Source organism: Photinus pyralis, unplaced genomic scaffold (assembly GCF_008802855.1).
Source record: "Photinus pyralis isolate 1611_PpyrPB1 unplaced genomic scaffold, Ppyr1.3 Ppyr1.4_LG2, whole genome shotgun sequence".
In the NCBI taxonomy this organism is placed as follows: domain Eukaryota; kingdom Metazoa; phylum Arthropoda; class Insecta; order Coleoptera; family Lampyridae; genus Photinus; species Photinus pyralis.
In genome coordinates, this window is record NW_022170403.1 from 52,236,828 (window position 1) to 52,249,039 (window position 12,212).

At 37.0% G+C, this 12,212-nt stretch overlaps 1 protein-coding gene across 1 annotated transcript in view; it reads right to left on the reverse strand.

Moving 5' to 3' along the window:
• Positions 1–12,212, reverse strand: part of LOC116164599 — a 36,488-nt gene that overhangs the window by 18,974 nt on the left and 5,302 nt on the right. Inside the window, exons 3-7 of the mRNA XM_031478792.1 lie at positions 10,016–11,027; positions 3,818–3,970; positions 3,576–3,773; positions 2,781–3,034; positions 2,179–2,473 (exon numbers count right to left, since the gene is read on the reverse strand). Coding sequence (XP_031334652.1) covers positions 2,179–2,473; positions 2,781–3,034; positions 3,576–3,773; positions 3,818–3,970; positions 10,016–11,027 — 1,912 coding nt within the window. The remainder of the gene's footprint in view (positions 1–2,178; positions 2,474–2,780; positions 3,035–3,575; positions 3,774–3,817; positions 3,971–10,015; positions 11,028–12,212) is intronic.

Sequence of the window (12,212 nt, forward strand, 5' to 3'; positions counted from 1 at the left end):
TGTTTTGGTTGCATAAAATTAGGCGCCCTTCAAACGAGATTTTGTCTTTTATAGGTCGACATAGGGAAAAACAATGCACGTAATTCCATATGTCTACTTCTTAATAAATATCGCAGTTTCTACATAAAGCCAGTTTGGCAGTTTGCTCTCTTTGCTTCAGGTTTAGATTTGGCAGTAATTGGTTTGAATTCTTCACATTTGTCCGTTTCTAAAATGACGTTTTTAAGTTCTGGATTGCCATCGTGGCGAATTTCATGGGATCAACCCTTGTGCTTGATACTATCACATTTCTGTCGAGCGGCGAGGAGAGCTGTTTATATAATGTTGAGATTTCTTGGTTGAGGATTGATGAAGGGAAGGTAAACCGCTTTAGATCGTTATAATTTTCTTCAGATGTGGCTTTTCCCATGAATCAATTCCATCCCAGCCCAGCACATTAGTAACTACAGAATGTCAGTTGCCAATGAATGGGGGACAAGCCATCAAGATCTTTGATAGCCACAGTTTTCAATTTCAAAAATTGACATTCTTCAGAATCCTCAAAGAATGACTATTATCTTCCATCGCCGTCTCCACTGTGGGGTACGGCCTACAGCCTTCCTCTGAAGGCATATGAAATAACCTCCTCTAACAAAGATAACGTTATTGTGCGTCAGTCGCAACGCTGTCCAGATCAGGACGAATGTGTCATCATTCGTCTGTTTCTGGACCGTACTTAAAAACGTGTCCCTTATCAAGTGCATCTGGAATATGGGAAGTAAATTCAAATTTCAAACTGATTTTATCTAAAATAAAGTACCCGTAGCCATTTTTAATCCGATTCTAGTCCCAAGTTCGATCTGTACAGCTTTTGGTTTGAACGTTTTAATTTTATGTTTCAGTTTTAAAGCAATTGGCTTTCCCTGTCAATGAATATCAAACTGCCAAATTTGGGGTTCAATTTCAAAGTTCAAGCTCCAACTGAAAGTCTAAGGTTTAATGTTGTCTGTTGAGTTCAATAATGTGACTCAGCACAAGGTTGACAGGAATTTTAAATTTTATTGAGAAAGACCAGTGCCATAATTTTGATATTGAGTGCCTAGTTTTGGGTTTTCTTTATTGGTTTAGATTTTATTTGTCGTTAAAAGTTCGATGAACCTACTCACCAACTCTGACTCAACAGAGTAACTGTGACTCTTTTAAATTCTAGAGACTGGTAAGGATCACATACTACAACCAACCGTCTCCTATTCTTCATCATTAGGTTTCCTCGAGTAAAAAAAGGACTGGACCGTTTGCGCAGAGTATGCGGGACAGCAGTTCTGTGTATGGGAGAGGAATAAAAATCGACCATCTTATGTCCACCTTCCGAAATAAAGTTTGGGAATACAGGAAGAGGACCTTTTTTAAGATAGGAGTGTCGTGACTGTAGCTTCACGCTGATGTTCATCGTATTCGACAGAAGTAAATGTGCATAACCCATATGGTAACGGCTTCAGAAAAAAATAGATAAAACACTATGAGTAGATAGAAAGTATATCACCAAAATTCAGCTGATCAAGGAATTCCCTTAGTGCGTTAAAATTATCGAATGCCGTAATCAATTTTCTCTGCCCCAAATTATGGAATCATAAGATAAATTGTGTCACCCTTAAGAAACGTTCAGTTATAGGCAACCCTTATTGCACGCATGTTGTACGAACGGCATATCATACCCTGCACGGTCCTTCCGCTTTTAAAATAATTCTCCATTGGATTATAACTGTTCTATTGTACTGTCTTTTCAACTGAAATCTGTACTGCATGCTAGCAGATCCCAATCACGCGTTTCTTCCAAGACGGTGATATTTTAATTAACGATCTGATACTATCTTTAATCCATTCTGTCATTGGGCGGTCAGTTCCAAATGATTAACTAGCACCCCGAGTGTTTTATGTGAAATATCAAAAACCAGTCAAGTTTCTACAGGAAATTTCAATTTTTGTAACCAGTAATTTATGACAGCTTATCAGATATAATATCAAAAACCTGATTATAAAAATAAATAGGATTTCGCGCAGCACCAAAGGTGAAGGTGAGGTACTTTGTCATTTCGCAAACATTACGTGCGCTTTTTAACACTTAAGATTATCGGAATATTGCAAGAACGCAAATATTATGCAGCGGAAAATATAATATTTAGTCACGTATACTTGTACCTTAACATCGTTGGATTCTCGTGACCAGTCCGATTCTTCTTCTTTTTCAAAGCTTGCAGTGTTCTCATTGTGACGTGCGTTACTTTTCCAATAGTTAGCAACCTTGGCTGGGTCAAGCTTTAAAGGAGAAGATACGGAGCTATCTGTGCTTTGGTTGAGTATATTGTGCTGTGTGCACAGAGGTGATGGTGTCGCACTTCCAATGGAGATCCATTCGAGTTCTGATTCTCCGCTGGGCGCTGAGTAACTTACACTTCCGTTTAGATCAACCGCTGGTAACTGTCTTCGTGCCAATCTGAAAGATGTTAAATAAGTGCAAAACGACCATACAGTTGGCATGCTTTTATTACTGCGGTATGGAGAAGTCTTCGACTTTAAGATACCTACGCTCATAATACATGCAAATATTTGTCCCGTACAAAAACCGGACATTCCGAATCAATACGGCATTTAAATGAGGTCATTTAAGACCCCTAAGAACAGCGGAAAAAACTAGAAGTAATCACGCGAACCTTTAACCCCAAAAAAATGTAAAAACGTAATTGCTGCTTTGGCAACACTTGTGAAGTCAATAGCACACTAACACACATTTATAAACCTACCTCGCTCGCACGACTCGTTTAAGTTGCTCCCTGTCCGGATACTCAGCGGCCGTTCTTGAGACAATTTCCAAAACTGTATTTGTGGTTCCCAGTTGAGCTAAGCTCGCTATTGTCTCTAAAGATGCACGACGGACTCGCTTCTTTCGATCTCTCAGTAAAGGTGTTACAAATTCGGTGGCTTTTGGCACGTTAATTTCGGTACTAGGGAAAATTCGACTTATCGTCATGAGGATTTGTAAAGCACCTTCTCGTATCTGAAAATTTAAACGATGATAGAATGTATACATTCTTAAAATCTAATTACGGCATACGAAGCTATTTTAAATGATGGTTCTGTGACACTTTCAGGTCAACTATTGGCTACCATTTGGCGTTTCATATGCCTTTAATCGATACGGTTGTAATTTAATGTGCATAGCGTAAATCCACCTTGAAGCAATATTCATGTTTGATGCGCTACCACAATGCACGATTACACTTCAGATAATAAAATTTGAATGAGATAAAGAACATAATAAATCACTTTCGTGATTAATTAAAGGTCAGGAATTAAACGATATAGGTGCTCCGTACAGATTAGTAACATCAAAATATCTGGAGGAATTAATAAAACAATTCATCTCAACAGCTTTGAAATTTGAATGGAGGCACGTAAACTCTGCAACTGCATTGATTCTGTAACGATGAATTCGAAAGCTTCCCTCCCCATTTATAAATCAAAACAACCGAATATCTGCTTGATTGCCCTTTGATTAATTGTAATTATGGCTTATTAATTTGAACAAACAAAATTACCTTACTGCTTTTGGCTCCAAGTATACTACTACTGAATAAATGATCCAAAAATTCCTCCGCCGTAATACGCCTCATCAATAAAATACTGAGCCTCACGCCCGCCGGTGATCCCATCTTACACAAAGCGGTAACGATTTGTCCAAGACGGCCTTGTAGCTGCTCAATTGAGGCATTAGCAAAAATAATCTTCAAAGCGTCCTAAAAATGACCCTCAACCAAACTTTATTATAATAAAAGCTTACCTCGGCCGCCGTTTGTAATCTCACGTACTGCTCACATCCGAAAAGGAAAAAAAGTAGCGAAGATATTTTCGGTTCCAAGGCCTTGACTGTGTTCGGATTTTGTAATGATCGGTTTAAGTCCTCCAGACCCTTTAATCGCATCCTCCAATCATCCTTGAAATAGAAAAGACGGAATATTAAAACGTGCCCTTTCGTGTGCGAATCTGGTTCAAGTTCGTAAGTGAAATTTTATTGGTGGTCTTTCACGATTTTCCGAAAAAAATTAAACGGTGAGGTCAATATTTATGAGTGTAAAGGTTACAACGTTACTTTGATTGATGCCATGGAAGGCCTTTTGAAGAGGTTAAAACTGTATTTACAACGCGAGTTGTAGAAAATGTAACCTAGTTTACCTATGAAATAAATCACGCTAAAACAGCTGGTCAGTTTAAGGGTTAGTTTCATTTTCCATGCTCGGGGAACTATCACTTTCGCCGTCCCACTAGTAACAGTGATTAAGTTTGTAGAGTGTTGCATGATGTGCCATTCTAAACCACTTTTCTTTGATATGTTCATGCCAATAATTAATGTAGTTCGTCTTTTCGCAGGCAAAACGCTTATTCTAATTCCAGACGATATAAGAAGCTTATAAAAATTAGAATAATAATTAGTATGCATGAATTTTTAAATAGTCAGACAGGAACTGTGTTTTATTTAATATACGCCGATTGTACGGGGTGATAAGCAAACATGCCAAAATTAACTTTTTCTAACATTGATTATTTCATTATTTATTCAGGTTAGCGGGTGTTGGGCATTCTTTGAACGTTCGAGAGCTTTGCTACCTACCTATTCATTTACTAGAAATGTACGCAAACAATACTGATTGAACGGTACTCAACCTTTAATCAAATTAAGTGTTACTTGGAAGTTCTGGCTCACTCAAATCGTGATCCTTTTAGAACCTCGAAGATTCACTAATTGTTACAAGCAAATTGATTGACGTTGTCTTTATAAGGTTGTCCTGCAGGATTCCAACCGTGTTAACCTTGTCTAAGTCAAGTAAACAAGTTACCAATTACTATATTGTTTTGGGTTGCAATGTTTATAGCCATTTTCAAACACGAAGTTGCTCGGGTGCATTTCCCATCATACTCTTTAGCTTCCAAATGTAATATATTCGCATGCCCAATTAACTGGTAGTTGTAAACGCCTTNCCTTAGTATTATCGATAGTTAGGTACCTAATACATTGGCAACTACAACAATAGAAATCGTTCAAAACTGTAATGAAAAAGAGCACAAACACCACCTGAGCTAGTTAGGTAGTAATCTTCAACTTCAACACTTGTATCTTGTATCCTATTGGCTATTGCATCTATGGTGCTAAAATGAAACTCACATTGCAGTAAGGAATAGGGATGTAAAAACCCTGCAATACACTTCCAATCTAAGTAAAAAGTATTTATAAAATTCTTGCTCGCTGGCGTGCATTCATGGAATATAAGTGAGGTTACGTTGTATTTTGTATTCCTTTTAAATAGACCATGACATTTGACACTTGACAGTTCTAATTTTTAGTTCGAAGTTCGAATATTTAGAACCAAATCAATCAGAATCTATCAATCTTTTATCAATTATATTCAAGTCGTAGAAAAAGTATAGTACATAATTCGAGTGCTAATGCCTATTACGCACTCGATTTTATTACAACACTCGCTCGCTGCGCTCGCTCGTGTCGCAAAATACTCGTGCGAAATAGGCTTCTTAGCACACTTATTATGCAATATACTATTATGTCATACTTGATCATTATTCAGGTATAATAATCCTAAATCAAGATATATTAAATGACAAATAATGCACTCCACCATGACAACCCCAATTATGCGTAGCAACGGGCGTTATTTCTATAACGCCCTTGGGCGTTATGTAAATCCTATAAATATGGAATAATGAATCTATACGAACTTTTTATTTTCAACAACTAAGTAAAAAGAACTGTGTTGATGTCGCATTATCCATTATTCTTTGAAGTAAAAAGAACCATTCTGGAAATGTCCAGAGAACACCGCACCAGCTTGGCCCAGACCCATACATTTTCTTTCCTCTTTGTACATCAGATACTGCGGATCAGGTGCTTCTGTAAGAAAGGCGACTATCTGTTCGCGAGTAAGGATTTTTGATTTTTTTGGACGATAGCTTTTCTGAACTTGTTTTAAATACCCTTGTAGCTGCACAAATTTTTCGAAACTCTTATAAACTTCTTCTTTACCATTAACTCTTTACGTAGCATTGCAAATTTCGTCCAAAGCGAATTGGGGGAAAATGACTCTGACTGTAAATCACCTTTCCGATTAATGACTAATAAAATTACTTAAACATACCAACTCTTTGAAGTAACCCAACATAACGGTTTCGTTTATTGCCTCCACAGAATTACTCACCATCCATTTTTCAAAAGTAGCGTACTCTTTTTTATAAGAGGATTTCTCGCGCAAGAACGTGTGCCTGGTAAATGAGACGCTTCGTCTGCCATTTTTCAGAAAGTTTTTAGAATGTTTGACAAATATAATATCTATCTCCATAGTTACGACCATGGATAACTTAATTTTGATGATTCTCATTATCTTCTCTTTTAATCATCTGTCACCGCTAATTCTTGGAAAATCTTCAAGTATGACATAAAACGTTGAAGGCACCACGGGCGTTATGAACACAACGCCCACGGTCAACGTATAACCCTCGGGCCGGAGGCCCTCGGGTTCTACACTGTTGACCTGGGGCGTTATTTAGTTCATAACGCCCTTGATACCTTAATAACTATNGGTGGTACACGAAATATTTTTGTTTGTTTCGCCGATTACGTTTAAATGATATGCAAAGCATCCCCCAATTGCCTTCTAAACATAAAATCTCGCCCCTCTTTCAAGTTTCAAATTTTTTTAGGAACATTTTCTAATGCATGTAGAGCAATTCTCTATTGCGGGGGTTGTAACTTTCGTGGTACACGAAATATTTTTGTCTGTTTCGCCGATTACGTTTAAATGATATACAAAGCATCCCCCAATTGCCTTCTAAACATAAAATCTCGCCCCTCTTTCAAGTTTCAAATTTTTTTAGGAACATTTTCTAATGCATGTAGAGCAATTCTCTATTGCGGGGGTTGTAACTTTGGTGGTACACGAAATATTTTTGTCTGTTTCGCCGATTACGTTTAAATGATATACAAAGCATCCCCCAATTGCCTTCTAAACATAAAATCTCGCCCCTCTTTCAAGTTTCAAATTTTTTTAGGGACATTTTCTAATGCATGTATAGCAATTCTCTATTGCGGGGGTTGTAACTTTGGTGGTACACGAAATATTTTAGTTTGTTTCGCCGATTACGTTTAAATGATATACAAAGCATCCCCCAATTGCCTTCTAAACAAAATCTCGCCCCTCTTTCACGTTTCTAATTTTTTAGGAACATTTTCTAATGCATGTATAGCAATTCTCTATTCCGGGGGTTGTAACTTTGGTGGTACACGAAATATTTTTGTTGTTTCGCCGATTACGTTTGAATGATATACAAAGCATCCCCCAATGCCTTCTAACATAAAATCTCGCCCTCTTTCAAAGTTTCAAATTTTTTTTAGGACATTTTCTAATGCATGTATAGCAATTCTCTATTCCGGGGGTTGTAACTTTGGTGGTACACGAAATATTTATGTTTGTTTCACCGATTACGTTTAAATGATATACAAAGCATCCCCCAATTGTTTTCTAAACATAAAATTTCGCCCCTCTTTCAAGTTCCAAATTTTTTTAAGAACGTTTTCTAATGCATGTATAGCAATTCTCTATTGCGAGGGTTGTAACTGTGGTGGTACACGAAATATTTTAGTTTGTTTCGCCGATTACGTTTAAATGATATACAAAGCATCCCCCAATTGCCTTCTAAACAAAATCTCGCCCCTCTTTCACGTTTCTAATTTTTTAGGAACATTTTCTAATGCATGTATAGCAATTCTCTATTCCGGGGGTTGTAACTTTGGTGGTACACGAAATATTTATGTTTGTTTCACCGATTACGTTTAAATGATATACAAAGCATCCCCCAATTGTTTTCTAAACATAAAATTTCGCCCCTCTTTCAAGTTCCAAATTTTTTTAAGAACGTTTTCTAATGCATGTATAGCAATTCTCTATTGCGGGGGTTGTAACTTTGGTGTACACGAAATAATTTTGTTTGTTTCGCCGATTACGTTTAAATGATATACAAAGCATCCCCCAATTGCCTTTTAAACATAAAATCTCGCCCCTCTTTCAAGTTTCAAATTTTTTAGGAACATTTTCTAATGCATGTGTAGCAATCCTCTATTGCGGGGGTTGTAACTTTGGTGGTACACGAAATATTTTAGTTTGTTTCGCCGATTACGTTTAAATGATATACAAAGCATCCCCCAATTGCCTTCTAAACATAAAATCTCACCCCTCTTTCAAGTTTCAAATTTTTTTAGAAACATTTTCTAGTGCTTTAAACCATTCTTTCAGGAACAAAAACTCTTTTTAATCCCTTGTTACTTAATATACGATTTTTGCAATTAAATTAACGTATTGGATCCGCGCTAATAAAAAGTTTTTGAAATCTGTCTTCTCTCTCCTCTTTAATGTTGCTAAAATGTTTTCTTTTGTTTCCTAGTGTCCAACTGCCTTAATGAAACAAACGACATCTTTATTATTTATTTTTTCTGCATTTTTACCGCAATAAAAGCAATTCGAAGTAAAATCTAAGTCTTTTGCTTCCTGAACAATTTGTTTTTGTTCACTAACTCTTCTTCCTCCCTGTTTTACAGCTGATGGGATTAAGCTGGGCCTGTTGATCGTTAATTTACAGGAATTATAAATAAAATCCTTGCGAAGTTTATTCGAGGTTTTTACATCTCAAATCATTTGCTTTGGCCGGTAAAACTAACGTTCTATTTGCAGATTTTGCAAGTTTATCAACAAGCCCAACGGAATTGCATCAGCTATAAAACAGGCAGGAAGAAGAGTCAGTGAACAAAAACAAATTGTTCAGGAATCAGGAAGCAAGATAATTCGATTTTATTTCGAATTGCTTTTATTGCGGTAAAAATGCAGAATAGAGAAATAATAAAAATTGTTTTAACTAAAACAGTTGAGCATAAGGAAACAAAAGAGAATATTTTAGCAACATTAAAGAGAAGCAAGAAGACAGATTTCGAAAAAATCTTTAGTAACATCTAACATGAATTAAAATTTTCAACCATTTACCTCATAATATAAGAACCTGCTTTACATGGAAAAAATTTAAAAAGAAATTGTACGAGTATCTAGTCAATGGGTATTTCTACAACATACAAGAATTTTTTATATCTTCCAATATTTAATTGTTTGTTTGTTTAATTAATGTTATATTGACTTGTTCCATACAAATTTTATTTGTCGAAGGAATTAAATAAAAATGAATGAAGAATGAATGTTGATTTACCATGTCAAAAACCGTGTATATCTTAAAACTGTTTTTCTAGTTTGTCGCTATAGGAGTAATATTTTTTTTATTTTTGTTTATTAAAATATAAGTCTTCCCGAAAATTCTGCTACCCCGCGCAACCTTTGTACGATGAAAAAAAATAGATTTTTCATCCCCTTGAAAAAGATGTGTTTATTTCCGAAATCGTGAGATCTCGGAAACGGTTCAGCATGAAAAACCGGTTTTGAACCGGTAACTAATTTTTTTTGTAAAAAATATTATATAGCCTGGACTATAATAGGGTAGTGGCTAGTCAACTATGGGCAAATCATTCCGTTGCACCCATAGATATTAATATTACTATTACCTAGTGCATTGCATAAACTTAAAAACTCAGGCACTATTTTTACCTACAACTACCTCAAGTTTTATTCAAACTCCACTATTAACCTCAATTACACCACCGTAGACTTGTTTTATTTAACAACGCCGGACGAAACCAATGAGGGATGATAGATATAAGTTATTTTCCCTATTCAAAAACTACGCATTACTCATACACTTAAACTTGTTTAGCTACCCCTTACATTACGGAGAAATCAGTCCACAGCACATTAACAACCAATAGTCAATAAGCGAGTATTCCTCGAAAGCTTACTCGAAACAATGAAACAATTTTTAGGTCAGTAACTTATAATGACATGAATTTCCACCCCAAAAAATCACGATTAGATTTACTTACCTTAGACTTGAGATTCTTAACAATTGACGCATCGATAACTCCAGCATCCTCCCAATTCTCAATGATGTAGATATCGCTGCCCGAACTGGAACACGTCAAGCAGTCGCCGGTATCGTTCGTTGGTATTGGAGATTCGGCACCTGTTGATGAACTAAGCGAGCCCGTAAATCCGGGAAATACGTGGAAACTGCCGTAAGGATTGCTTGCAACGATGGACATGTTGGGGTGGTTGGGCATTTCACCGGCGGTATGCACCTCACGTGCGTTTGACTCCTCGCCAACGCGGGAGGTTGCGATGTCTGCAGTTTTTATCTGCCTTCCTTCATCGAACGGCTTGGGAAAAAACGGCTCGGAGTCCCTTCGTTCTGGACTTCTGGTTAGATTGTGAAAGATCTCGATCTCCTTGTGCGAGGGACAACCTTTCTCGTCCTTTTCTTCTGTTTTGCCAATTTTTAGCGGAGGCGGTTTCGGTTTCACCTCCTTTTTAACAGCATCCACTTTTTTCACTTCGCCACTGTCTTTTGCGGGGCAGGGATCCGTAAATTTGATTTGAATCGTAGTCGTATGCGAGGTCTTTTGGTCCTTAATCACACTACAAGTCTTATCAGTTCTTCGAGGTATCTTAGAGGCACTACTAGGAACTTTATTACCACGTAAGTCGGGAGTTGAATGGAACTTTTTCGCTTTGCTTTCACTACGTGAAGGGCTGGTCGGAACGGACCGCACAGGCTTGGACTTCTTTTTTTGCGAAACAGGAATATGACTAATTGTTCGATTTGTTTTTGTGTCGTTATAGTGGATTTCGATTAGGGGTTTGTTGCAATTCTCGTCGCGCGGTGTCACAATTATTGTCGATTCGTCGGGTTCACTAGCATGATTACTATCACTGTCGGGGGTACGTAGCTTAACTATTTCACCCCCAAAGCGGACGCGCCTTGGTGTTCGTCGAGACTCGTAGTAATCCTCACTATGACTATCGTCGTTCAATACTTTAACGACACCGACTGAGTTACTAGAAAAATATATAAAGGTTAGTGCAATTACATACATCAAGGTACTTCGTATTTTAATAAAAAAGCGCTTAATCGACCCGTACCTGTTTTACTCTATGATTCTAGAAAAGAAACTAAGTTCAATAACTCATGTACATTATACGACTGGGAACGGGAACAGTAAACAAGTTTGCTTGTACAAATGGAATAATAATTCTCGGTACCTAACAAAAATATGTATGTTTTATACATGCACTTGCAATAAACATCTATTGTAGCGAATATTCTAGAGCGATATCGGGGCTAAACCACTAACATGCTGATGACCACCAAGTCTGAGATTACTACTAAAAATTATAACACTTTACAGTGGCATCACTGTTACTTTTGTTTGATAATAAACATTTTTTAATCTCAGGTTGTCATTCAATTATGTGTCTTAATTCAATTTCATTCAATTATCATGCCACATTTTGAACCGAATCGGCCCAAGAGTTTGGCAGCTATCGTTCTCACGGACGGACGGACGGACACCATTGATTCCCCTATCGCTTTGCTCTGCCGCTTAATAATTTTTCTCGAACGGTCTACTGGACTTCAATCATTTCGTTAGCAAATAATGTAAGTATGAGTAAGTCAAAGTAATTAATGCGGCAATTATTCATAATGACTGGTGAATTTATGAGTTAAGCACAAAATTGTAGAGCTCCTTTAATTGTACTGGAATTACGAGCTATTTAAGAGCTTTCTTAACAAGTAATTCCAATTTTTAAGCACCACTCAAGAGCAAATAGATGTAATCGTTGGGGCGTTCAGGTCCACTTCAACGTAGCCCGTCCTCTGTTTTCCTTTACTTATTTAAGTTAATTTTTATTCATGAATTACAAGCTATAATTCTAATTAGCTTCACCCTCAGGGGGGCAAGTAGCTATAAACGTTTGGAGTGGCCAGGTCCATTTCAAATTAGCCTTTCCTCTGCTTATGTCAGATAAATTTTTAGGCATGAATTACGAGCGATTTAAAAGTATCACTTGCAAGTAATTCTAATTTTTGAGCTCGACCCCTATAAAACAGATATACATACTCCTATGTGCAATGGTAAACGGTCACTAAACCATCCGCCTGTCCAGATAGCGCAATTAAGTTCAGACACTAACAAAATCTTTCCTATGGCACTCGATTACGACAAACTGCCATACACTAAT